The sequence below is a fragment of the Leopardus geoffroyi genome, chromosome B2 (genome assembly GCF_018350155.1).
Source record: "Leopardus geoffroyi isolate Oge1 chromosome B2, O.geoffroyi_Oge1_pat1.0, whole genome shotgun sequence".
Lineage (NCBI taxonomy): Eukaryota > Metazoa > Chordata > Mammalia > Carnivora > Felidae > Leopardus > Leopardus geoffroyi.
In genome coordinates this window covers 80,586,739-80,614,567 of record NC_059332.1, presented here as the reverse complement: position 1 = coordinate 80,614,567, position 27,829 = coordinate 80,586,739, and the positions used below count along the sequence as shown (strand labels likewise).

The window sequence follows — 27,829 nt, the reverse complement described above, 5'->3', positions numbered from 1 at the left end:
GTTCAATATAATGAACAACGATACCTTAAAAGATGGTGGAATGGCAGTAGAAGATTAAGGGGTATATAGGCCTGGAAACTGTTCAGTGGGGTTTCAGAAAAAGCAAGGATGGTTTAAGCAGCCAGCAGTAACAGTCTGAGGCAGGGTGTCTTGGCCTTAAGTTTTGGGGCGTTAGATAGTCTTCCTCTGTGGACCTAAGGCTGATGACTTGATGTTACCAGTAGAGAATTTATAATTTTCTCTTAACAGAACCACTGGTTCGTCATCCCGACTTCCGTTTATTTGCCTGTATGAACCCAGCAACAGATGTGGGCAAAAGGAATCTTCCACCAGGAATAAGAAACAGGTGAGGAGACATGGACTGGTTCCTGGGGATGGATGGATGGATGGATGGATGGATGGATTTATTTATTTATTTATTTATTTATTTATTTATTTATTAAGTTCTCTTTGTTTATTGATTGGTAACACTAACACAACCAAACCTCATAACAATGCTTGAGGTTTCTTGATCTCTGATAAGCAGAATCCTTCCTTATGTGTCATATTCCTCTACTTTCTCCAGATGGTAGGAATACAGAGGACTCCAAAACACTGGAGAATTTTTCCTTTAGGTTGTTAGTATGACACTTAATGGATCATGGATATTGTTGAAAACAAAATTTTTTCCTCCTTCAAATATGTTTGTAGTTACCAGAGAAATTTCACATACTGATAAATGTTTAAGTGCATTTTAGGAATGGAATCCCTTTGGGCGAGACCAGTGATTAGTAAAAAGCCTTTTAAGTTTCAGTTTTCATCATTAAGCACTGACTGACACCAACAAGGTACTTAGTTGCTGGTATCTTATATATGTAGCATTTGGGAAAAGGTGAATGATCTAATTTTGTTGGTGATCTTTTGTTGAATTTCGAGTTTTATTTATTTATTTTTTTTTAATTTTTTTTTTTTTTCAACGTTTATTTATTTTTGGGACAGAGAGAGACAGAGCATGAACGGGGGAGGGGCAGAGAGAGAGGGAGACACAGAATCGGAAACAGGCTCCAGGCTCTGAGCCATCAGCCCAGAGTCCGACGCGGGGCTCGAACTCATGGACCACGAGATCATGACCTGGCTGAAGTCGGACGCCCAACCGACTGTGCCACCCAGGCGCCCCGAATTTCGAGTTTTAAAATGGTGTTAAAATTTTATTAGATTCCTCCCTCCATTATATGAGTAATAAAACCTTCTTAGGAAAATGTTATAAACTTCATTATGTATTTTCCTTTGCTTCTACAATTTTATCATTTTTTCCCCATGATTTTATTTTTGATGGTGATATTGATACTGTTCTGTTGTTGTTGCAGCGTGTATGTTTTATTACATGTAGTTAGAATCAAAAACACCTCTGAAAATGAGGACAAATGTCTTACTTTTGTAACTCTTTCTTGTAAGGACTGTACATGAAAAACTTCATTACATGCAAATAAATTTTTGGCAACAGTTATCTTTCATTTCATTATGGTCCATATGTATCTACATGAAAGGCTTTTATTTATTTATTTAAAAAAAGTTTTTTTCAATATATGAAATTTATTGTCAAATTGGTTTCCATACAACACCCAGTGCTCATCCCAAAAGGTGCCCTCCTCAATACCCATCACCCACCCTCCCTTCCCTCCCACCCCCCATCAACCCTCAGTTTGTTCTCAGTTTTTAAGAGTCTCTTATGCTTTGGCTCTCTCCCACTCTAACCTCTTTTTTTTTTTTTTTTTCCTTCCCCTCCCCCATGGGTTTCTGTTAAGTTTCTCAGGATCCACATAAGAGTGAAACCATATGGTATCTGTCTTTCTCTGTATGGCTTATTTCACTTAGCATCACACTCTCCAGTTCCATCCACGTTGCTACAAAGGGCCGTATTTCGTTCTTTCTCATACATGAAAGGCTTTTATAGTTTATACTGTAAAAAGTTCAAATGAGTTTACATAACTTCTTGTGTTTTCTATTTTTTTATTGTCAAAATAGTTGTATTCCTCAAAATTTTAATTCTGTAATAATAATTGTCTTCCAGGTTCACAGAACTTTATGTAGAAGAATTGGAAAGTAAAGAAGATTTACAGATTCTTATTGTGGATTATCTGAAAGGACTGAGTGTGAATAAGATCACAGTGCAAGGAATTATCAAGTAGGTTCACTTTGGTTTCTCTTGATAAACTTTTCCCCTGAACAAACAATGTATGCCTCATGCATCTATATTTATTATTTCTTTTTTGCTAGAGAAGGATTATCATTAAGGTTTCTGTTTTAAAGTAGGCACCTTATGATCTCCTTTGGATTTTCCTAATGAAGCTACATTGAAAGCTTAAGAATCACCACGTATGAGAATATTTAAGTAATTGGATAATGCTCTCCTAATTAGTTTTGTATTCATAGCTAAGAGTTTGCATCCGTGGCAGATGTAAATGGCTTCTCTTCTGATCTGTCTTGATGAAATCTTAATTTTTGCAGTTTGCATACTACTTATGTGGGATATAGGGGGGGAAAGGTTGGTAAAATACGGGATTCACGTTTAGAATTAATTGAGGCTTAACTGAAAAACATACAGACTGTCCATGTGGCTTGGTGCTTTCTTGAGTCTTTTTTGTTTTTCTGTTTTTGTTTTTTATGCCTTGTGGATAGGGCATAATCTTTTATATCAGATAACTGGATTCTCATACAGGCTGTGTCAGAAACGAATTCTTTCATCCTGGGCATGTCACTTAGTTAATTTTGTCTGTTGTCTAGATAGAAATACACACTATGTAAGTTGTTTTTGTTTTGTTTTGTTTTTAATTTATAGGGAGGGACGGAGAGAGGGCGAGTAGGGGAGGGGAGCAGAGGGAGAGAGAATCTTAAGTGGGCTCCATCCTCAGTGCACAGCCCAATGAGGGACTTGATCCCACGATGTTGGGGTCATGACCCGAGCTGAAATCAACTTGGATGCTCAAACAACTGAGCTGCCCAGGTGCCCTCTGTGTAAAGTTTTGAAATAGTATCATATTAATGTTTTACTTTGCATTTTGTGGTTTGTTCCTTATTTTTTATACAAATAATTACTGAGTTGCCCAGGTACTAGGGATACAGCTATAAATAAGAGACAGAATCCTGGTTCTCCTCACAGACCTTTTAATTCAAGAGGTGAAGGTAACCAATAAATAAGGAGATACATACTGTCATTTTAGGTTGTGTTAAGTGAATAAAAATAACACCACAAAATGGGGATTACAACATACAGGCTTAGAGCCCTATTTTAAATAGGTTAGTTAAGGAGGCATTTATGAAAATGCTTTGAAATGGTTTACCAATACCACATTCTAAAATTGGAACACTTTTTGTTAGCCAAGACTTTGGACAGAAGTATAAATATGTGTGGTTAAAATTCAAAAGTGGAGATAAAACAGGCTAGATAAAGCAGAGGCTCTTGTAAAATGCTGATAGTACGAGTAGTAAGTAGCCACTTTCTGCACAAAAAAGAATACATAGCTAAATTGCAAAGAGGCAAGCCAGATCCCATTTGGGCAAGCACTTGGATTTCATCTGTGACACACATTTGGTTACTCTTGATCTTGTGTAGCTGATCATCAGTTTCATGAAATTTTAAATTTCTTGCATTTCATGTTTCAGTCTGAAACTGCTTCCATCTTGTCATCTTCTGGACCCCTAAAGCCTATGGCAATGATAACAGTAACAGTCACTTTATATTCATGCTTTTTAAATTTTGTCATTATTGATTATGGCCACATCTGTGACCTTTCAGAACACCATGAGTTTTCTCTGTGCTTATCCATCACTATTATCGCTTACATAGGAACTTTATTTCCCCACTGTATTAGAGCTAACTCTGAAACATTATGTTTGGACTCTATATATTCTTGGTAAAGGCCTCTCCTGTCTCTCTTTTTGTTAAGAATCCAATGTTTCTCACCTCTCCTCTTTTCATCCTAAAGGAAATTGATAGATCCTTTTTTTTGAAAGAGTCTGTGAGCGTGTGAAAAATAGATTTAAAAGAGAATGTGAGAGGTTTTGGTGAATGCTCTAGCAAGTTGTATGCAAGCTTAACCATCTAATTCAGGGAAAATGGCTTTGGGCCTTATGTAGAAAAATTGGAATAACAGCAAAATAGTGAATGCTAATCAATTAATAAGTCACCTGAACTCTGTCCTTTTTGTAGCTTGTACACAGCTCTACGGAAAGACTCTGGGACAAAATTAGTGGATGGAACTGGCCATAGACCTCACTACAGCCTTCGGACTCTTTGCAGGGCCCTGCGATTTGCAGCCTCCAATCCGTGTAGCAACATCCAGCGCTCACTCTATGAGGTCTTTCTAAAGTCTGTGTTTTTTGTATGGGAGCTTGGCGGATGGGCTCACCGTCAGAAGGGAGGGAATGATTATGTGTCTGCCAGGTTTGCCTGTGTTTTCCATTTAGTCAGATAAGCCCAGAACATTTCATACCAGCACTACCCTGACCTTCTTCTACCATCCTGTCACATTTAAAAGTTGTTCAGCATGGGGCGCCTGGGTGGCTCAGTCGGTTGAGTGTCCGACTTCAGCTCAGGTCATGATCTCATGGTCTGAGTTTGAGCACTACGTCGGGCTCTGTGCTGACAGCTCAGAACCCCGGAGCCTGCTTCAGATTCTGTGTCTCCCTCCCTCTTTGCCCCTCCCCCGCTCGTGCTCGCTTGGGCGCGTGTGCTCTTCTCTCTCTGTCAAAAATAAACATTAAAAAAATAAATAAAAGTTGTTCAGCAGAGGGGGTGGGGGGATTGCATGCCTGAGTGGCCCAGTCAGTTAAGCATTTAACTCTTGATTTTGGCTCTGCACTGGGTGTGAGGCCTGCTTAGTATTCTCTCTCCCTTTTCCTCTGCCCCTTCCATTCTCATTCTCTCTCTCACTCTCTCTCTTTCTCTTTCCCCCCACTCTCTCCCTCTCTCCTTTCCCCTTCTCTCCCTCTCTCCCCCTCCTTCCCTCCCTCCCTCAAGGAAAAAAAAAAAATAGTTCTGGGAACCAGTACCATCTAAGAAGGTTGAATTTTGTTCCCGAAATATGTTGGCCTGTTACTGCAGAAGGGTAATTAGTTTTATGCATGTTTGTTTATTCTTTTTTTTCCCTAGGGCTTTTGTTTGGGTTTCTTAACACAGCTTGATAGGGCATCACATCCAGTAGTTCAGAAGCTCATTTGTCAACACCTTATCTCTGGCAGTGTAAAAAGTCTGCTGAAGCAGGTATGTTTTTTGATGTTTTTGACTTGTTTAATGTAAATGAATGGCTGAATTATCAACTTTTCAGCTTTTTTTTTTTGCAGAAGTAATCTGTTGCAAAAGATTTAAATATTAGAGGGTGTCTTAGATGGTGCAAATTCCCAATAATCCTACTCCTACTCTTTAGAGATTTAAGCCTTATAGTCATTTCCACCTAAATTATGTATGTTTTTATTATATATTCACATTCTGACTGCGTGTATAGATTTATCAAGGCAAATTCCTTCTTGTTTTTATTTTAATTCCTATTTAACCTACAGTGTTCTATTAGTTTCAGGTGTACAATATAGTGATTCAAAAATTCTATACATTATTCGGTGTTCATCACAGTGAGTTTTCTTTTAATCCCTTCATCTGTTTTACCCATCCACACTCCCGCCTCCCCTCTGGTAATCATCAGTTTGTTCTCTATAGTTAAGAGTCTGTTTTTTGGTTTGTCTTTTTGTTGTTTTTTGTTTGTTTCTTCAGACTCATATATGAGTGAAATCATATGGCATTTGTCTTTCTGACTTACTCCACTTAGAGTCAAATTCTAATACACATATCTAATTATAAATGATTTTAAAAGGATCATCTTGGGGCACCTGGGTGGCTCAGTTGGTTAAGCGCCCAGCTGTTGATATCAGCTCAGGTTGTGATCTCAGTCATGAGATTGAGCCCCGCATAAAGCACCACACTGAGCATGGAGCCTGCTTAGGGTTCTTTCTCTGTCCTCTATCTGCCCCTCCCCCACTTATTCTTTCTTTCTCTATTTCAAAATAAATAAATGAAATTTGAAAAAAAATTAAAAAGGACCGTCTCATAAGACTGTTCTGTAGCTTCTTTTCTTAGCCTAACTGTATACTGTATATAGTTTTGTTTCTGTACCCGAGATCACTGTGACATGGTTTCTAAAGGTTACATAGTATTTTGTTGCTTGTACCATAATTTGTGTACACACTTCACATCTGATTGATGGTTGGGCTCCCCCCCCCCCCCCCAATTAAACACAGTAACTGGGTTGCCTGTGTCACTCAGTTGGTTGAGTGCCCAACTCTTGATTTCGGCTCAGGTTATGATCTCAGGGTCATAGGATCGAGCCCTGTGCTGAGCATGGAGCCTGTTTGGGTTTCTCCCTCCCCCACCCCCCTCCCTTTCACTAGCCCCTCCCCCATTTGTGCACATTCTCTCTCTCATGCTCTCTCTAAAATAAAAAAAAAAAATTCTAAATTAAAATGCAACTATTTCAGTTTGACAAAGGAAATTATAGGATAACATAGGACTGAAAGATGCAGAGTAAGTTTACCAAATAAATGCTTTTTTATGTTGATTCATTCCTTTGTAGGAAGAAAGAGCCTTAGGGACTTTGGACTGCTTTCGATTCAATATATTTTCCTCTTTAAAAATTATACAAATGGGGCGCCTGCATGGCTCAGTTAGTTAAGCGTCCAACTCTTGATTGCGGCTCAGGTCATGATCTCATGGTTTGGTTCATGAGATCAAGCCCCATGTTGGGGCTTGGAAGTTTTCTTTTCTCTCTCTTTGTCTCTTCCCCCATTCACATGCACATACATTCTTTTTTTTTTTTTTTTTTTTTTTTTAATTTTTTTTTTAACGTTTATTTATTTTTGAAACAGAGAGAGACAGAGCATGAACGGGGGAGGGTCAGAGAGAGGGAGACACAGAATCTGAAACAGGCTCCAGGCTCTGAGCTGTCAGCACAGAGCCAGATGTGGGGCTCGAACCCACGGACCGTGAGATCATGACCCGAGCCGAAGTCGGCTGCCCAACCGAGCCAGCCAGGTGCCCCACATGCACATACATTCTGTCTCTCAACATAAATAAACTGTAAAAATTATACACGTAACACATGAATATTTACTTTTGGTAAAACATGAAAACATTGAAAAAAAGACTCAAGCTTGCTTTATTATCTCAATACCATTTTTTTTGTGTGTGTTCCTCATGGTTACACGTGATTGGAGGCTTAAATATTCTTTTTCCCCACTGCTCCTGAGCTCAGTAGAGGAGCCCTTAAAAGCAGTAACTGCAATGGTGCTTCAAGTTAGGGAACTAAATGAGGAGAGCACTTCTTTGTAGTTATAGATCTCACCATTTTTGATCTATGAAAATGAGAGTTTTGTATAAATCAACTTCATATATTCAAAAGATTATGCTGTCATCCACAATATTATTTTTTTTTTTAATTTTTTTTTAATGTTTTTTATTTATTTTTTGAGACAGAGACAGAGCATGAGCAGGGGAGGGGCAGAGAGAGAGGGAGACACAGAATCCGAAGCAGGCTCCAGGCTCTGAGCTGTCAGCATAGAGCCAGATGTGGGGCTCGAACCCACGGACCGTGAGATCATGACCTGAGCTGAAGTCGGACGCTTAATTGACTGAGCCACCCAGGTGCCCCCACAATATTATTCTGAATAGATTAATTTCTCTAGATGGTGGCTTTTATTATTTGTTTGTTTGTTTAATGTCTTCCAGGAAGTCCAGGATGTAATAATGCAAAGGCCATTTCCCTCAATTCAACGTTGGTCCTGTTTTTAGGAACATGGTTTACATGAAGTACGTGTTTTTGATCAAAGTACTTCATCAGAGTGGGAAATTTAATAGGTGAAAGAAAAGAACTGAATCATAAATTATTTGAGAATTTACTTGATTCAGTTTCTTCCTCATACACACCTACCACCCACCTGGATTTTAACACGAGTATGTGTCACTTGTCATTGTTTTGATCTCATTCCTCAGAGTAATTTATTTTCACATTTCACCTATGGCTTTAATGCTGAAAGCATTCAGAACAGGGCAGCATTCTTGGTGATAATTTCTTTTCCTACCTTACACTCCTTTCTGAAAGAAAGCCATAGTTGTCATTGGACTATGGAGTTATTTCTCTAACTTGTGTCTTTCAGCCTATTCCAGAACCAAAAGGAGGTCGTCTTATCCAAGTCGAAGGATACTGGATTTCGGTGGGAGACAGGGAACCTACAATAGATGAGACCTACATTCTTACGTCTTCTGTTAAGCTAAACCTGAGAGACATAGTCCGAGTGGTTTCTGCAGGGTATGTGGACCTTTTCTCTTGCTGCTCTGAAGCTTTACCAGAAAGGGCATTAATGACATTCTAGTCTTACTTCCATAATTTTCCAAGTGCTGTATTTGTTGTTCGCTGGCTACGTGTCGCTTTTCTCCTGGCACAAAGCATTGTTCTAGTTATACCTTTGGTGGGAGCAACAACCACCAATTATTTTGGCCATCTTTAAAGTTGCTTTCCAGTATTGGGCTGATGAATACTTGTCTCCCATTATTTAAGTGAGTAACAGCTAGCCCCATTTACTGTTTCTCATAAGTACTGCAAGAAAGGTTGAGATTGTTTTCCTCTGTATTTTTTAAGGAACCATTTTTATATAGAAATTTCTCAGAACTTAAGAAACATTCCATTAGTGATGCATAGGTATATAAACATATTCTTTTATGCTGATAAATTCTGTATTCTTTTTTAAAACTACTTGAATTAATTCTGGTTTCTTTCTTTTTTTTCTTAAATTGGTTTATTGTTTCATGTTTTGAAGAACCTATCCAGTGTTGATTCAGGGAGAGACATCAGTTGGTAAAACAAGCCTGATCCGGTGGCTGGCAGCAGCTACTGGTAACCATTGTGTGCGTATTAACAATCACGAACACACAGATATTCAGGAGTATATTGGTTGTTACACATCTGACTCTTCAGGGAAGCTTGTGTTTAAAGAAGGTAGGATTATTATTTCATTCCATGTGTGTGGATATTCATTCTTTGAAACCCATTTCCCCAGGTAATCTTTATCCTTTCCAATTGAGGTACATGACCTTTGCCATAACAGCTGGTTTTTCTTTTTCTCTGATTTCCTTGGTTAAAGAATGATGGTGAGGGGTCCAGCTTCCTTTGAGCCCCACTGATCTCATCAGTTGTACACAGGACTACTGCCAAGTTTTGTAGAGTGCAGTTGAACTGCTACTTCATTTCCTAGAGACTCAGAACGGGGTGAATGTTGAACAGAGGGGAAGCTGAGAATAGATATGGGAATGTGGTAATTTAAATGAAATTGGACTGAGGGGGGTGGAGGAATAAGTTGAAAATGTGATATTTGTCAGCCTTAGCTCCCCTTCTGTGTGAAATAAAAAGGATTACTTTGATTAAAAATTGTGCTTCCTTGATAACTCAGTGTCACAAGTTATCTTGAGGCGTGACTAACTGTAGGGAGTAATTTGTTTTGAAATTTAGTGTTCTAGTATTGGTTGATTTGTATATTACATTTTTTTTAAAACCTTGGACTAACTTATGTACTAATTCTCAGTGTTTGTTTTTTAAGGTATTCTTATTGATGCTATGAGAAAGGGCTATTGGATTATCTTAGATGAATTAAATTTGGCCCCTACCGATGTGTTAGAGGCACTGAACAGATTACTGGATGATAACCGTGAATTGCTCATCACAGAAACACAAGAAGTTGTTAAAGCTCACCCTCGGTTCATGCTTTTTGCTACCCAAAATCCCCCAGGACTTTATGGAGGCAGAAAGGTATGTAGCATTTGCCCCTTACTCCATTTGTTACCCCATTGAGTAGTAAATCTTCCTTGATAAGACTGAAATTTTTTTTTTGCTTCTTTTGAAGGGTTTTTCTTTTTCTGGTGAATAGCAGAGCCTCTGTTTTGGAAACTGTTTTTTTCTGATGTGTTTCCTAGGTGCTTTCTAGAGCCTTCAGGAATCGGTTTGTGGAGCTGCATTTTGATGAACTGCCTAGTTCTGAGCTGGAGACAATCTTGCATAAGCGCTGCAGTTTGCCACCCTCCTATTGTAGCAAGTTGGTTAAAGTTATGCTGGACCTTCAGGTATTTCACCTATCACTTAGTTTCAAATGGAATGTATTGATTATATTTGATGATCAAAATTTAAAATTTGATAGCCTTCTCCCGTCTGTTAATTTTTTTTTTTCTCACAGTACAGATAGTATCTTTAAAATGTGTTCCGTTAATATCCACTTTTTGGTTTTATAAATGAATAATTTAATATCGTGTTAAAAATTTTCTCATAATTGTATGTGATAACAGTTCCCTACTTGTTGATAATGTTGGAACATTTTGTTTAGGTTGGGATTTGGCATTGACAAACTACAGTTTTTGTTTTTTAAATGGAGCTAGTCCTTGAATGGACATAACTAAACATGCCTTTTTCATGTCTCGGCCTTGTCAACTATGCAAAGCTATACTTTTTTGTTTTTTGTATCCCATTTTAAGGTGTTAGAAGTGTTATCAGAATTAATACACATTTACCTTCTAGAAAGCTAATAATAATTAGCAGTTATACTCCTCTATGTTCCCAAATTATGGGAATAATGTTTGCCACCATTTGTATTCATAACTTTTTCTGTATGATATAGGAGATGGAATTCCTTTTTTTTTTTTTTTTTTTTTGGTGTTGTGATTTGAAATTCCATTGTTAATATTCTTATGTATGAGTTTGAATATTTATCTTCAAAGGATTACTTTCCATTTACTTAAAAAAATTTTTTTTTAATGTTTGTTTTTGAGAGAGAGACACAGTATGAGCAGGGGAAGGGCAGAGAGAGAGGGAGACACAGAATCTGAAGCAGGCTTCAGGCTCTGAGCTGTCAGCACAGAGCCCGATGTGGGGCTCGAACCCACAAGACATGAGATCATGACCTGAGCCGAAGTTGGACGCTTAACCGACAGCCACCCAGCCGCCCTGGGATGAACCATTTTCATGGGAGCTTACGTTTGCTAAAAAATTTTATATAGGTTGTACAGTGTGCTTGCCGTCACCCTTTTTCATTTGTTTTGATATTGTAATAGTCCTATCGCAGAAGTTCTTCAGTGTTTGCTGGAAAACAGGGCTTCATCACCCTTCGTGATCTGTTTCGATGGGCTGAAAGATACAGATTGGCTGAACAGACTGAGAAAGAGTATGACTGGCTACAGCATTTAGCCAATGATGGTATGTTTTCAATCGGATGTTCTCAAACCGTTTAGTTATGTTAGATATTTAACTTTCTTATTAAAATAAGTTTTTCCCAAATTGTGATCTATATACATATTTTACTAGGTATTCCAGATTTAGTCTTTCTCCCTCAAGTGCAAAGTGCTTTTGAAAATGGTTCTTTTCTGTAGGCATCTGTGTTAATATGTTTGGATTTTTACAGTTTTCTCTTTGGTTTAGGTGCCTCCATGTAGGAGTCAGGTAGGGGCACAGTGCCCATAAGACTTTAGGCAAATGGCTGGTGGTGTCTCTGTTGACCATTTATCTACAACTCGGTAACCATGGATAGTGGTGCTTCTGTCTTATACAGAAAGCTGACAGGTTTAGTCAGGTAATATCAGAGTTTTGAGAGGAAGCAGTTATGTCATGAGACTCCTGATTGGTCATTTTGGTTTAATCCATGGGAAGAATTTGTATGTTTCTCTATATCCTAGGAAAGAAAGCATTTCAGAATCTTCTGATTTGAAAGGTACTAATGAGTCATTAATAGAATCCTTAATAAAAGGAGAGTACAATTAACCCTTGAGAGTTGTTTTTTTTTTTTTTTCTTTACTGGTAAAGAGTAGATAGATGGAGGAACACATTTTTTAGAAAACTTTAAAAGGAAAACTTTTTAGTCAAGGTATAGCGTACAGTAAAATGAATGCAGTGCTCTATTTTTTCATGTACAAGGAAGATATATTTTTTTTTACATATGTATGTGTCCACATGAATCATCATCTAGACCAAGGTTTAGAATATTTTTCAGTGCCTCAAAAGATTCCTTCATGGCTCTTACCAGTCTTAACCTCCCCTGGAGGTAACCACTGCTTTGACATCTATCACCACTGCTTTGATTTTGCCTGTGCTTGAGCTTCAACTCGTGTCATGCAGTGTGTACTCCTTAGGCTTGGCTTTTCACTCAGTCTAATGTGAGGTTCAGTCACGCTGCTCTGTGTATCAGGACTTCATTTTTTTTTTTCTTATTATTGTAACCCGTTGTACAGAGATACCGTAATATATTTATTCATTCTCTTGTTGATGGACGTTTGGGTTATTTCCCCTTTTTAGCTGTTATGAATTAAACTGCCCTGAACTTTCCTCTATATATCTTTTGGTGCACACATGTTTATTTGTGTTTGGGTCTACCTGGAAGTCCTGTTGCTGGGACACAAGGCATCCAAATTTGGTTATTTGCAGTAGGTTTTCCCAATTGTCCAGAATAGTTCTTTAGATACCCTCTCCACCTGCAAGCTTATAAGAGTTCTTGTTGTTCTGTATTCTGAACATCCCTTGGTATTATAACTTGACACTTGATGACTTCTTTCTTTCTTTCTTTCTTTCTTTCTTTCTTTCTTTCTTTCTTTCTTTCTTTCTGTTTCTTTGTTTCTTTCTTTTTTTTTTAGGTTTTATGCTTCTCGCAGGCCGAGTCAGGAAGCAGGAGGAAATTGATGTGATTCAAGAAGTTATTGAAAAACATTTCAAGAAAAAATTGTGTCCTCAATCCCTTTTCTCCAAAGAAAATGTCTTAAAATTACTGAGTGAGTAGGTCAAAATATCTAGAGAAAATGAATTGAGTTGTACTCTTACTAGAAGCTAAATATTTATTCTGCCTTTTATAGGTAAATTGTCCACTCGGGTATCCATGTTGGAATCTGAGTTCAGTCACATTGTGTGGACTGAGGGCATGCGGAGACTGGCGATGCTGGTAGGAAGGGCGCTGGAATTTGGTGAACCAGTGCTACTGGTTGGGGACACTGGGTAAGTTCCTCTGCTTCTGTGACTGTAACTCATTATGATGGATCAGTTCAGTTCCATGGGAGTACTTGAGTTATCTCTGAAGGGTTATCAGGAATACAATCTTTGTTTTTTCTTTTCCTTTTCTCCCTTCCTCTTTTTTTTTAAAGGGCATGTAAGAGGTCTATTGTTTACTTTTTCTTCAGACTTTTGTGATGGAAAAAAAGGTTTCTTGCATTATTATCATTAGAGCAGTTTTTTTTCTTTGTAATTCTTCTGAATCGTGACATTCATTCTATAGACATATACAGAACAGCAGATGAGTACTATCACTTGAAAGTCTGTAAGGATTGGATTTCTCTCCCATCCATTGGTTGTTGTTATTAGAAGTAGGAAAGAATGAAATTCATGCAGTATTTGCTTTTCTAGATAAGGAACGTTGTAGGGTGCGGGTGTTTGGGGGAAGGGTACCCTTAGCCCAGGGTGCAGACGTCCTGGGTTGGCCTGCAGTGTCTGCTCTAGTGAGGCCCTCACCAGGGCTCCCCTCTTTTGCTCACTGGGGTGTTTGTGGGTGTGTGTTTGGAATTTATGGTCCTTACTAATCTGGTGTGTATTTCTTAACAGGTGTGGGAAAACTACTGTCTGTCAGATGTTTGCAGGCTTGGCAAATCAGAAACTATACTCTGTTAACTGCCACTTACACATGGAGACATCGGATTTCCTGGGAGGGCTGCGACCAGTGAGACAGAAGCCAAAGGACAAGGTTTGTCCAGTAATAAATGATGTGTTTATTCATTTGAAGAACTGCAGTTGGTTCTGTGCATGAATCAGCTGTGGAATTTGTTTATGGTGAGATTTTTGATTTGAGGTTTGATATGTATCTTTAGATTTTCACTTGTCTACAAGAGGCCTTCATGAGCATCCTGTTGTACAGGCTTTCCTCCTTATGTTTAGACCCTTAATTTCTGCAGAATCTTGTGGAGCCATCTGCTCTTTAATTTCACACCCCTCTTTTCCTAATTGTAGGAAGAAATTGATACATCAAGACTTTTTGAGTGGCATGATGGTCCTCTAGTTCTGGCCATGAAGGAGGATGGCTTTTTTCTCTTGGATGAAATCTCACTGGCTGACGACTCTGTTCTGGAAAGACTCAATAGGTATATGTGTAAGAGATTTACCCTGTGTTTGATGTTTGTGATGGTCTGGTTATTTATTTATTTTTTTAACTAATTTAAAAATTAAAAAATTCCCATCTAGTTAACACAGTGTTATATTAGTTTCAGGTAGGTGTATAATGTAGTGATTCAGTAATCTATATGTTACACAGTGCTCATCGTGATACGTATACTCTTAATCTCCTTCAGCTATTTCACCCATCCCCCCAGCTACCTCTCCTCTGGTAACCATCAGTTTTTTTCTCTATAGTTAAGAGTCTGTTTCTTGGTTTGTCTCTTTTTTTCTTTGTTTCTTTTCTTAAATTCTACTTAGGAGTGAAATCATTATATTTGTCTTTCTTTGACTTACTTAATTTAGCATTGTACCCTCTGGTTCTATCCATATTGTTGCAAATGGCAGGATTACATTCCTTTTTATGGCTGAATAATATTCCATTGTGTATGTATATATACCATGTTTCTCTAATCATTCATCTATCGGTGGACATTTGGACTGCTTGTCAATTTGGCTGTTGTAAATGATGCTAAAGTAAATATAGAGGTGCATATATCTTTTTGAATTAGTGTTTTCATTTTCTTTGGGTAAATATCCAGTAGTGGAATGACTAGATCATATGGTACTTCTATTTTTAAGTTTTAGAGGTACCTCCATACTGTTTTACTGGTCTGGTTTTTATAGATATTAATTCTTGTGCACAGTAATATTCTCCATAGGTGCATAGTAAATATTTGAAAATAATAATGAGTTACCGTTTTTGTGTTTTGTTTTGACTTTAGCACTCAGGGTCCTTTAAGGGACCTAGTTTTTCTGTTTTGCTGTCAGTAATCAGAAAGATGGCACTGTGGTGTGTCGGGGCTAAAACAAATGAGCCCAAGTTACAACTTTTTTTTTTTAATTTTTTTTTTTTTTTTGGTGTTTATTTTTCAGAGAGAGAGACAGAGTACGAGCAGGGGAGGGGCAGAGAGAGAGAGGGAGACACAGAATCTGAAGTGGGCTCCAGGTTCCGAGCTGTCAGCACAGAGCCCAACATGGGGCTGGAGCTCATGAACCATGAGATCATGACCTGAGCTGAAGTCAGGTGCTTGACCGACTGAGCCACCCAGGTGCCCCTACAACTTTTTTAAGGCAAATTTTATGTGACCATTATCTAAATTCTTTGAAAGAACTAGAATCAGAATTCTAAATGTTATGGCTGCAAGGCCTCAAAATCTCAGACCAGTATGAATTTTGATGTATATTTTTCTTTTTTGAAGTTTAATTTGCACACCATAAAATGTATCCATGTTAAATGTATAATTCAATAGGTTAGTAAATTTACGGAGTTTTGAGACCCCACAGCCCAGTTTTATATTTCTACCATCACAGAAGGATGCATCTATTTGGCCCCTTTACAGTATACTTCTGATGCCATCTCCTGCTCCAGGCAACTTTCTGCAAAATTTACTTTCTGCAAAATTTACTTTCTGCAAAAAAAGAGAAAAGATTCGTCTTTTCAGCACATTCATATAAATTGATTCTTCTCTCACTTTGCATCGTTTTGAGGTTCATCCATGTTGTAAGCTATGTTAGTAGTTTGTTCCTTTTTATTCCTAAGAGTATTCCAGTGTATAGTTATACCATATTTTTATCTACTCAGCACTTGATGGTATTCGTGTTGTTTCTACTTTTATGAATAATGCCGCCATGAATATTTGCATGGAGTTTTTTTTTAATGCATTTTTGTGCCTTTTTAAAACAAATGGATAAAAGGAATTTTTTTTCTTTCGATCAGAAATATTGTTCCATTACAGAGGAATTGGGATAATGAGTCATGTAAAAATTTGTGGTAGGAAATTATCAAAGTGAAAGCTCAGCAGAATAGATAACTTTTTTCCTTTTTAAAAGAATGTTGAAGACCACAAAATAGAAGAGTAAATGAGCCTTTTCTAATCTTAATTCTCCGATTTTTCTTTTAGTGTCCTTGAAGTGGAAAAGTCCTTGGTATTAGCTGAAAAAGGCAGTGTAGAAGACAAGGATAATGAGGTAGAGCTGTTGACTGCTGGGAAGAAATTCCGTATCTTAGCAACCATGAACCCTGGGGGCGACTTTGGAAAAAAAGAGGTAAAATTGTGTTCCTGAAGCATAATTTTTTTCCAGCTTTTGACCTCAGTTCACTGGTAGCTGTAAATATAATATGTAAAAATGCATTTGGAATTTTATATTGGGTAATAATTTAAAGCCTAGAAAGATAGTTTAGAATTATTACAAAATTGAAGTCTGACAAAAACATTTCCTTATTTTTACATCTCATGGTATGTATGTGTCTGAAATTTCATTGTGTCAGTCGCTTTGCCCAACTCAACTCTTTACATATGTTACCATAACAAATTCTCACAAGAACTTTGCATGAAAGTTATTTTCCTACTTTCATGGATGAGAAAAGATGAAACTGAAATTTAATCTATTTTTTTAAAGTTTATTTTGAGAGAGAGAGCTCACACATGCACAAGAGAGGGCACCAGCAGGAGAGAGGCAGAGAGAGAATCCCAAGAAGGCTCCACTCAACACAGAGCCCAACACAGAGCCCAACACGGGGCTTAATCTCATGACAGTGAGATCCCGATTTAGCTGATATCTAGAGTTAGACGCTCAACTGACTGAGCTGCCCACTGCTCCGAAACTGAAATTTAATCTTTTTAATTTAATCTTAAACTCTGCTTCTGGAGTCTCCTTTCTTAAACACGAGTGTGGCTTTGAGTGATTTTAGAGTGACAAAAATGTTGCAGCCAGGAACCTCTTCTGGTTTTGCAGGTGGAGCCTATCTGTTCTCTCCAAGGATTTGTGGGTTATGCTTAGACTATTGGTAAAGGAAAGGGTGGAAAGCAGTTCCTTCTGTTCATGGGGGTAGTGTTAGGATTCAGCCAGGATCCAATACCCTGAACACCATAGCTTTCAGGTTCATGAAGCCTTTCAGTAGAGAAGTCTTTGTCTGTGTCGATCCTGGTCTGTTAGAGTTAGGAAAATGGTAATGTGGTGATAGGTCAGGGATGATGAGAACGGAGGTTGATTGTGAATGAAAGTAATTAAAAATCTTGGTAATTTGGTGGATACCCCTGAAATGTGAACATGATGTTTTGGGCTTGATTTTCCTCTGTAGTGTAACAAAGATTATTGCTGTGCCTCTTGAAATGTTCTTAAGAGACATAATAAAGTATATCACAGCTTCAAACATAATGTGAAAACTGGTTCCTGGGTTGGCTGGGTGGCTCAGTCAGCTAAGCATCCGTCTTTGGCTCAGGTCATGATCTCACAGTTTGTGAGTTTGAGCTCTTTGTTGGGCTCTGTGCTGACAGCTCAGAGCCTGGAACCCGCTTTGGATTCTGTCTCCCTCCCCCTGCCAATTGCACTCTGTCTCTTTCTCAAAATTAAATAAACATTAAAAAAAACAAAACAAAATGGTTCCTTGGCAAATGGAAATCCCGTAGAATGATCTGATTTTGACATTGTGTGTGTTAGCTTAGGTTAAGATAGTTTAAGTTTTTCTTAGAAAAAGATTGCCAACTTTTACCTAAGGGAAAGCCCTTTTTTATTTTTGCACACCTAGCAAGCAGAGTGAGGTAGAATGCTGAAGACCAGAAGCACTGCTTGTCTAGGAAGGCAACAGGGAACACTCACACATTCACTGGGTCTTGGTTGAGCTTCTCCTGGGTATAGGCATTGCTCCTGGTCCTGTTGCAGTAGGCCAGATAAATGGATGGAGCTTATCAAGTTATAGGCAAGCAATGATAAACTAATAGTTACGTGCATATGTGGCATTGTAAATGCTTATTAATAGGGGAAGGGTAAGAGGAATCCATTTTGAGAGCAAAGGCCATAAGACTGGAAGACTGGAAGAACTAACAATTCTTTGTTATGCAAGAGGTAAAATACCTCCTTACTAATTTGGCTGTTCCTCTTTGAGCCACTTAAAAGATGTTTTCTCTGACTTCAGACAGCTCTCCCCTTATTGCACAATAGCATTTATTTTCTCTAAAACATTGGTTTTGTAACTGAAGGTAAAGGAATGGCCTTTGCTTAGGGGAAAGTATTCAGGTTTGGGAATCACCCACTGGGGCTAGAATTCAACTTACACGTACGTTTACTCTCTAAAACCTTGAAGTTCTGTATGTCTATAAAGAAAGTGATGGGAATATGGTGTTGGGGGGTGTGGTGGAGATTAATGAGATGACATATGGAAGGAGCCAGGACAAAGTAGACCTTTAATAAATTGTACCTACTAGTAGAGATAATAAGAGGAGCATTTGGTATTTGTTAGACTCACAGCTAACATTTCTTCAAAGGATTTATTCTCTAACTTTCCTCGTAAGTATCCATTCATATTGAAATTTTTGTTTCTTGTAGTTGTCTCCTGCCTTAAGAAACAGGTTTACAGAAATATGGTGCCCACAAAGCACAGGTCGTGAAGATTTAATTCAGATTATCAGCCATAACCTTCGTCCAGGATTGTCTCTGGGCAAAGTAGATCATAAAGGTGAGTTTTTTCAGTTGGTACAGGTTGTAATGGTGGTTATGAGGTGGAGGGGATTGTATGTTGGGAATGAGAGGTGTTGTATAGGACATTAGCAGCGTATATTTGTTGGCATGTTAAAAGGAGAAGAGGAGATCGAGAAATGGGAACAAATAGATGTAAGAAAATAGGCTATTTGGGGACGCCTGGATGGGCTCAGTTGGTTGGGCGAGCAACTTCGGCTTGGGTCATGATCTTGCAGTTTGTGAGTTCGAGCCCCGTGTTGGGCTGTGTGCTGACAGCTCAGAGCCTGGATCCTGCTTCAGCTTCTCTGTCTCCCTCTCTCTCCGCCCCTCCCCTGCTCACACTCTGTGTCTCTCTGTCTCTCAATAATAAATAAACGTTAAAAAAAAATTAAAAAAAAAAACAGGATATTTGTTATCTTCCACTTAAGTGTCCCTTTTTCATATTGCCTCCTTTACCAAGGTTTTTAAATTCTAGCTTTTTTATTTTACCTATTGGCTCTCTTTATTTAAAGTATATTTCTTCTCCAGAGATGAGGAAGATTTGGTTTAAATTTTAGTCATTACCACCTTCAGAAAATGTTTATAGACTTTTTTTTATGAAAAAAATTTTGTTTATTTATTTTGAATGAGAGAGCACAAGTGGGAGAGGGGCAGAGAGAGAGGGAGAGAAAGAATCCTAAGCAGACTTTGTGCTGTCAGCAAGGAGCCTGATGTGGGGCTTGATCCCATGAACTGTGAGATCATGACATGAGCTGAAATTAAGAGTCAGATGCTTAACCAACTGAGCCACCCAGGTGCCCCCAAAATGCTTATATACTTTTAAACTGCATTTCTTTATCATCAACTAATTTATTATTAACTTTATTTAAAAATTTCATTATAAAAATTTTCAAACATAAGAAAATCAAAAAATAATATTAAAAAACTTCTGTATACCTAAAACCTAGATTTAGCAATTTTTAAGATATCTAGTAAGGGTCAAAACGTTTATTATAAAGTTCTTTTATTTAGCCTAAATTGCTTCGATGTATATATGTATATATTTTTTTAAATGCTTATTTATTTGTTTTGAGAGAGAGAGAGGGAGGGAGAGAGGGTGCGTGTGCTGTGGGAGGGACAGAGAGGGAGAGAGAGAATTCCAAGCAGGCTCCTCAGTGTCATCATAGAGCCTGACCCAGGGCTCAAAGTCATGAACCATGAAATCATTACCTGAGCTGAAATCAAGAGTAGGGTGCTTAACCAATGGAGCCACCCAGGTGCCCCTACATGCATGTTTTTTTATTGAGGTATAATCAACATGTAACATCATATCAGTTTTAGGTACACCACATGATTTGATATTTGTACCTATTGTGAAATGATTATAATATGTCCACTTAACATTTATCATGAGATGTGTGTTTTTGTGTTTGTGTATTGAATGGCTAAATTTAGAATCCAGTTCTGGGGTGCCTGGGTGGCTCAGTTGGTTAAGTGTCGACTTCGGCTCAGGTCATGATCTCACAGTTTGTGAGTTCAAGCCCCGTATCGGGCTCTGTGCTGACAGCTTGGAGCCTGGAGCCTGCTTTGGATTCTGTGTCTCCCGCTCTCTCTGCCCCTCCCCCGCTCACACTCTGTCTCTCTCTCTCAAGAAATAAACAAACATTAAAAAAAAAACAAAGAATCCAGTCTGATTGCAAGCCATAATACATAGTTTTTTGGATCTCATCATTTCTATTCTCTTCTCTTTCTTTTATCTCTTTCTGAAAGAATGTAAAAGGATATTTGCTTCTTTGAGTTCCACACTCAACCTGGAGGGCTTGTAGAAATAAAGCTTCCTGGGCCTCACACCTAGAGTGTCTCTTTCATTTGGTCTGGGGTAGGACATGAGAATTTGCCTTTCTGTAAGTTCTCAGTTGATGCTAATAACGTTTGTCCAAGGCCCACACTCAGAACTCCTGACTTACCTTCGTTGTGTGCTGTTTGCAATGGTGCATTTATTATGAGAATTTCGGTTAAAGAAGAAAACAAATTACTACACAAGCATGGTTTATCTTTTGGCTCTGTGTTGGGGCTGGATCCCCCTAGGATGTAACCTCTTTATCTTCTATGGGCTGCTTACTTTTATGAGTTATTTTGATTATGATAAGAATGGCAGAGAATGCAACTGCCATTACACTGCCATGTTTGCTCCATGACTAGCGGGCTTCATGCTTAACTGAGCGAACAGTTTCTCCACACGCCGTTTGGTACTGGGGTCTCTAGGACTTAACTCTGAACCTTGCTGCTTGATCTTAAGGCGCTTGTTTGCTCTAAGCTCTGTAGGCTACATGGCAGCAACTTTTTTGGGGAAGCATTAGGGTTCCTGAGAGAGCAAGGGAGAGTAAGGGAGAAGTGGCTTGATTTTTATCATCTGGAAATGAATCAGGTTGGCACAGTGTAAAAACATTCTTAAAAACTATGCAGGGGCACCTGGATGGCTCAGTCAGTTAAGTGTCTAATTCTTGGTTTCAATTCAGGTCATGATTTCACAGTTTGTGCGTTCCAGCCCCAAGTTGGGCTCTGCGCTGATAGTGTGGAGCCTGCTTTGGATTCTCTCTCTCTGTCTCTTTCTGCCCCTCTCCTGCTCCTTCTGTCTGTCTGTCTGTCTGTCTCTCTCTCTCTCTCTCTCTCTCAAAATAAGTAAGCTTTTAAAAAAGTATTTAACAGGGGCGCCTGGGTGGCTCAGTCAGTTAAGCGTCCAACTTCAGCTCAGGTCATGATCTCACGGTCTGTGAGTTCGAGCCCTGCGTCGGGCTCCGTGCTGACAGCTCAGAGCCTGGAGCCTGTTTCAGATTCTGTGTCTCCCTCTCTCTCTGCCCCTCCCCTGTTCATGCTCTGTCTCTGTCTCAAAAATAAATAAACGTTAAAAAAAAAAAAAAAGGATTTAACAAACTGCAGTATAGGGGCGCCTGGGTGACTCAGTGATTAAGCATCCAACTCTTGATTTTGGCTCAGGTCATGATCTCATTGTTTGTGAGGTCGAACCCTGCATCAGGCTCCATGCTGACAGTGCAGAGCCTACTTGGGATTCTTTCTCCCTTTTTCTCTGCCCCTCCCCTTCTCCATGCGCTCTCTCATTCTCTCTCTCTCAAAAATGAATAAACTTTTTAAAAAAGGGCAAAAAACTGTGCAGGATAAAATGGGAAACTAGAGGGGTACCTGGGTGGCTCAGTCTGTTAAGCGTTCACCTTCGGCTCAGGTCATGATCTCATGGTTTGTGGGTTTGAGCCCTGCGTTGAGCTCTGTGCTGACAGCTTAGAGCCTGGAGCCTGTTTCAGATTCTCTGTCTCCCTGTCTCTCTGCTCCTCACTTGCTCATTCTCTGTCTTGTCTCTCAAAGATAATGTTAAAAAAATTTATAAAATGGGAAACTAAGTAAAGATTTTATTTCCAGGTTTTCTTTCTTTTTTTTTTTTTTTTTTTTTTTAACGTTTATTTATTTTTGAGACAGAGACAGAGCATGAACAGGGGAGGGGCAGAGAGAGAGGGAGACACAGAATCTGAAACAGGCTCCAGGCTCTGAGCTGTCAGCACGGAGCCCGATGCGGGGCTCGAATTCTCAGACCGTGAGATCGTGACCTGAGCCGAAGTCAGACGCCCAACCGACTGAGCCACCCAGGCGCCCCTGCAGGTTTTCTTTATAAAGATACATAAGATTTAATGGATCTAATATTTCAACTAATTATGAATTCTGAATTGAATTCTGATCCTGCTGAGAATACTCAAGATATACTTACTGCATTGTCTAAATAAAAATATAAATATCCCTGAGTTCTACTTACTTTCTGTAGGACTTTTGTTCACAAGTTATAGTAGTAATTTTATCTATACATCCACAGTATGAACTAAGAAAAGATTCCATTAAGTCGGTGTTTTGTTTTGTTTTTTTAATGACCTCTGAAGGGCATGTGGGCTTTTCTCAGTCTCACACTCTTATGACAGTACATCTAAAGATACTGTGTTTTCGTTAAAATGACATTTTTTAGAATTATTTCCTTGAGTTGTATTTCTAAAAGTGGAAATAAGGAAATTCATAGTTCTCACTGGTTATGGCCAGGTTGCTCTCCAGAAGGATGGTCCCATTCATAATTCTACCAGCAGCTTAGTAAATGTGCATGCTTGGGTAGTTTAACATGGAGTTTTCTTTTTTTTTCTAAATATAATGAAATCCATTGTTTTATCCTTGTTACTTTAATGAATAAGCTAAAATTTCATTTTCTTTATTAGTGATGAGCATTTTCTATGATACATTTTTTTAAAATGCCAATCATTTTATTTTTATTTTATTTTATTTTTTAAAGTAATCTCTATACCCAATGTGGGGCTCAAACTCATGACCCCGCATGACCATGCAAGATCAAAAGTTGCATGCTCAACTGAACCAACCTAGTCATTTTACACATTAGCATTTATTATTATATATTTTTCGCATGGGTTTCTATATTTGGTTACCTTTTAATATTTGTTATAAAAAATCCCTATATGAACCCATCTACCTTAGCTGATGAACTTATGTTCAATAGTGATGGTTTAATTCCTCTCTAACAATGGATCAGATTGTCAATTACATCTTGTAAACATTTGTGTTTTTTTTCTGTAGTTAGTTTTTTTCTAAGTAATTAGCAGTGTAGCCTTGAAGCCTATTGCTGAATGGTCTACTTTATATTATAGCAGTGCTGATTCCTCCTCATCATATTTTCTTTTAAAATACATTTTTGGTATTCCTACTTATTAGATAAATGTTTACTGTTGGCTTTAGAAGTTCCATAAAGTGCCTTACTAAATTTAATTGGCTTGGCTTTGCTCTGCCTTTCTTTTTTTTTTTTTTGGACAGAACCCTTATGAGAGGGAGAGAGAGAATCTTAAGCAGGCTTCATGCCCAGCGCAGAGCCTGACATGGGGCTTGAACTCAGGAAATTGTGAGATCATGAGCTAAAATGAAGAGTAGGACACTTAATCAACTGAGCCACCCGGGCACCACAAATTGTCTTTGCTTTAAATCTACATTACTTAAGAAGCATTTTATTTCCAAATATTTTACAATATGAAATTGTGATAATTAGAATAGTCTTTTAACTTAAATCATGGAACAAAATTTATGAATCCTCTAATTTGCTGAATTCTGAGGGATGCATCAATTTAATAAAAGAAAAAGCCTGAACTAAATGCCACTGAAAATGTGGCATCCCCATTCCAGTGAATCAGTGTAAAATACAATAAAATTTATGTGTTTTCTAAAATCATTGTGTCTTAACTTAAAAATTGTATCTGAACAGGAACCAAATGAATACTTTCTTTGAGTAGTTCTCAGGGCTCCATCTTCGGCTGTAATTCTCAAGGTGATTTTTCTTTTTTGGTAGGTATGGTATGCTATTCATGAACCCCTTGGGAATGTAGTAAAGCTATGGACCCCCTCTCCTTAGAAAAAGCAGTAATGTACATTCACAAAAATTTGCATATAATCTCATGAAGCACAGACCTCTTTTAGGCCATTTCTGGGCCCTCCATTACAAACCCCTATTTTGTAGTGTTTTATTACAACCAGTTCCAAATTGCTTTTTACTTCCTTGTGTCTTAGGGGCTGACATAGCTGAGGTGATGCTGGATTTCATTGAATGGCTGACCCACCAGGAATTTGGCCGAAGGTGTGTGGTCAGTATCAGAGATATCCTGTCCTGGGTTAACTTCATGAACACAATGGGGGAGGAAGCTGCTTTGAAACGGCCAGAGACCATCTCCACTGTGACATCTTTTGTCCATGCTGCATGCCTGGTGTACATAGATGGAATAGGTTCAGGTATGTTGTCTGTTAGCTGGTGTGGGGACAAGGAGGTTAGGGTAGTGGGGAGTAAGAAATGGAATAAGCCCAAACCTCTGACCTCTGACCCAGATACTTTGTAAAATCACTTAACTCTAGCATTTCCAAGACCCAGAATAGATTTTCTTTTCTTTCTACTCTTTTTGAGAGGTGGTTGATGTAAAAGATAGGCTGAAGCCTCACATTGATTATAGTCCAGGGTAACTGGTAAATGTGAAGTGATTATGAAGAAAAAGAAGACTGTTGGAAATGTCCTTGCTCCTAAAGGACTGAGGACTGGGTAATTCTTAACATGAATAGTCATTTATAGCGAATGGGCCTGAATCCTTTAGTTTTTTTTTAAGTGTACTACAATTTCTTAAATTTCACTAAGTTCTGTTTTTTCAACAGTGAAGATTAGAGATATAAACCAAAATGATCACTAGTACCACATTAATTACTCCTTCCTCCAGACTGACTTATCATGGAGTACATGGTGCTTTACTGAATAAGCTGCTGCTAATCTGTAAATTATTGGGATGGGAGGGGCAGACCTTTTGCCTTTGGACTGTTTACACTAGCAATCATATTTTGGGTATGCTTCAGCTAAGGTTTAATTTCCCCTGGAAACTGCCCAAGAGCTCCTGATGTGTACATATTTGGGAAGCTTGGTGTCATACTGTTGTTTGATGGTCTGATCCTCTCTATTTTAGGGGTAACTTCCTCAGGGTTTGGTACAGCTCTCTTGGCTCGCAAAGAATGTCTGAAATTCCTAATCAAGAAACTTTCCAAAATAGTGAGACTTGCAGAGTGTCAGAAAAATGAATTGAAGATTTATGACAGACTCAAGGCCAAAGAATTTACTGGAATAGATAACCTTTGGGGAATTCATCCATTTTTTATACCAAGGGGTAAGAATGATTTTAAATAAATGAAGGTTCTCTTCTTGTAGATCATGGGTACTTCACTTTTGTTGTGACTTTTAGTGTATCCTACTTCTGATTATTTTCAAACTAGTTATCTGAATTAGAATCTGACTTGGCATAACCAATCATAATTGCATGAATGATTAAAAATACATAACTGGCACGTAAAAATAGGGGAAAGTATAGTTTTTAATCTATGAATAAAATGTCTTATAAAATGCATTTATTTTTTATTTGGTGCTTAAAACAAGAGCTTTCCTATAGTGATAATTCAGCCCAGGGTGTATCATCATGAGGATGACCCTCATCACTGCTTACAAAAACAGTTTTGTGAACTGTTGAGGACTTGGGTCACTCATCTTCCTCTCCCTGGCACCTGACATGAGCAATCCCAGGCATTCAGAAAATGTCTGTTGATGGAATGAATGGATGAATGAATGAATAAGATTGTTGCTTGTCTAGCAGGGTCATCTGTTTCTTGTCCCTTCCTCTCTCCCTACATCAATAATTGTTGAGTGTCTGAAATGCATAGAGTAGCAGTTACTGGGGGTTCATTGGTGAACAAAATTAGCCCAGGTACCTGACCGAATGGAATATAGCCCTTTTCTCTCTCCCTCTTCAGTACTGCTCTTCATCCCTGGTGGTGCATCAATGATTTAAGTTCCCTAAGTCACTGTCATAGTATTTAATTCTCTCATGTAGGAGCTATATGTTAGTGGCATGGGACTGAAGTGGTCCTTGCTTCTGCTTCCATAGCTGAGGTGTAATAGATGTTTTCCTAGCCCTCCAAATTGGTATATGAAAAGTTTATTCCAGGAGACATAGTAGTATAGATGTTAAGCCCTATAAAACTGTTATTAGCCTGCATTATAGTTACCTTATGGGTTAAAGATGCATCCTGAATTGTCTTGGTGACCTAAAAACATTGGATGAAATTGCCTATATGGAACCATGTGGCCGATACACCTAGCATACACTTGATTTTTAGGAAGATACCAATTTATAAAGGTAAATCGTACAAGTACTTGAAGTAATTCCAGGTGTAGGTTGTGAAAGGAAAAGTGTGCTTGCAGTAAGACCTATGTATGTATGCATAGACCTAATTATATGCATAGGTGTAAGAGCTGGAGAGATCTGAGTAGTAGGCACAGTTGAAGAACGTGTGCTGCTGGCTATTGCTTTAAAGCAGTTGATGAATCTAAAAGTGGTGAAGTGTTGAAATAGGGTTGAGCATTTTCATCACAGATGGTACTTCACTGACTGAAAGTCTGCTTGGTAGGTTCTTAAAATCTTGGCTTGACATGTATATATGATTTGCTGATATTCGTCTTCTATGTGGCTTTTCTTTTCTCTACTTAAGGACCTGTCCTTCACAGGAATAATATTGCTGACTATGCACTCAGTGCAGGCACCACTGCTATGAATGCCCAGAGGCTCTTAAGAGCTACAAAATTGAATAAACCCATTCTCCTGGAGGGCTCTCCTGGTGTGGGCAAGACAAGTTTGGTGACAGCATTAGCAAAGGCTTCAGGCAACATCCTTGTTCGAATCAACTTGTCAGAACAGACGGTAAGCTTAGTCATTCTACAGTTGATGAGGATGAGTGTAGGGAGTAATGTTTGTATCTGTTTATAGAGTTTCTTATTCAGAAATAGTTAGGACATTTTCAGTACCTCAGATATTTCGTGGTGGTAAAGACCACACCAACATGACCTTCAAATTAAGTCTCCTTTTAGATTCGTTAATAGCTGATATCTGTAATCTTGTTGCCCTCTAGATGTTTTATTCTAATTGTCTTTTGAGAGATAGTTACCCAATTCAGTATATATTATAACCTTGTTTTTTGTCATTTCTAAAAGGGAAAAATTAGTAGAAATAAAATGGCCTTTAAACAGTCTTAGGAAATAATGGGACAAGAGGTGACAAATGAGACTCCCTGGATGTTGTTATTGGTCTTTGTTTTGTTTTTTTGTCTTTAAAGCTCACTAATTAATTTCCAAGTATAGCCACAGTTGAGAACTGCTGATATAGAGCTCCAACTCCAGTCGATTGATACTTGCAGTATTGTGACAAAAAGGTTTTTGAGGGCATGTCTGGGCTCCTGGTACAGAGTGCTAGGTTGATTAGTTCTGTTGTGGTGGGTATAAAAAGGAAAAGTAGCATAAGGCTCAAGAATTTATCAGGTTAGACTTATGGTCTTGGGATCTAGTAAATTTTTTAATATAATGTTTTCCTCCTTTCTACCCCCTCTTAAAGGACATCACAGACCTGTTTGGAGCAGATCTACCTGTTGAAGGTGGCAAGGGAGGAGAGTTTGCCTGGCGGGATGGCCCTTTGCTGGCGGCTCTGAAGGCAGGCCATTGGGTTGTGTTGGATGAG

At 38.4% G+C, this 27,829-nt stretch overlaps 1 protein-coding gene and 1 long non-coding RNA gene across 2 annotated transcripts in view; one reads left to right on the top strand and one right to left on the bottom strand.

Annotated features, from left to right (window-relative positions):
• Positions 1-27,829, top strand: part of MDN1 (midasin AAA ATPase 1) — a 174,349-nt gene that overhangs the window by 56,784 nt on the left and 89,736 nt on the right. The window contains exons 19-37 of the mRNA XM_045499022.1: positions 250-346; positions 2,051-2,164; positions 4,190-4,337; positions 5,132-5,242; positions 8,182-8,333; positions 8,842-9,020; positions 9,619-9,827; positions 9,992-10,138; positions 11,120-11,261; positions 12,689-12,823; positions 12,905-13,043; positions 13,644-13,782; positions 14,046-14,176; positions 16,151-16,295; positions 18,576-18,705; positions 24,306-24,524; positions 25,238-25,435; positions 26,811-27,019; positions 27,707-27,829. Of these exons, the coding sequence (XP_045354978.1) occupies positions 250-346; positions 2,051-2,164; positions 4,190-4,337; positions 5,132-5,242; positions 8,182-8,333; positions 8,842-9,020; positions 9,619-9,827; positions 9,992-10,138; positions 11,120-11,261; positions 12,689-12,823; positions 12,905-13,043; positions 13,644-13,782; positions 14,046-14,176; positions 16,151-16,295; positions 18,576-18,705; positions 24,306-24,524; positions 25,238-25,435; positions 26,811-27,019; positions 27,707-27,829 (2,867 nt within the window). The remainder of the gene's footprint in view (positions 1-249; positions 347-2,050; positions 2,165-4,189; positions 4,338-5,131; positions 5,243-8,181; positions 8,334-8,841; positions 9,021-9,618; positions 9,828-9,991; positions 10,139-11,119; positions 11,262-12,688; positions 12,824-12,904; positions 13,044-13,643; positions 13,783-14,045; positions 14,177-16,150; positions 16,296-18,575; positions 18,706-24,305; positions 24,525-25,237; positions 25,436-26,810; positions 27,020-27,706) is intronic.
• Positions 2,979-27,807, bottom strand: LOC123608730. The gene is made up of 3 exons (XR_006717399.1): positions 27,719-27,807; positions 15,553-15,642; positions 2,979-3,678 (listed from the first exon to the last, which is right to left on the bottom strand). It is a non-coding gene; the product is annotated as an uncharacterized LOC123608730 (long non-coding RNA).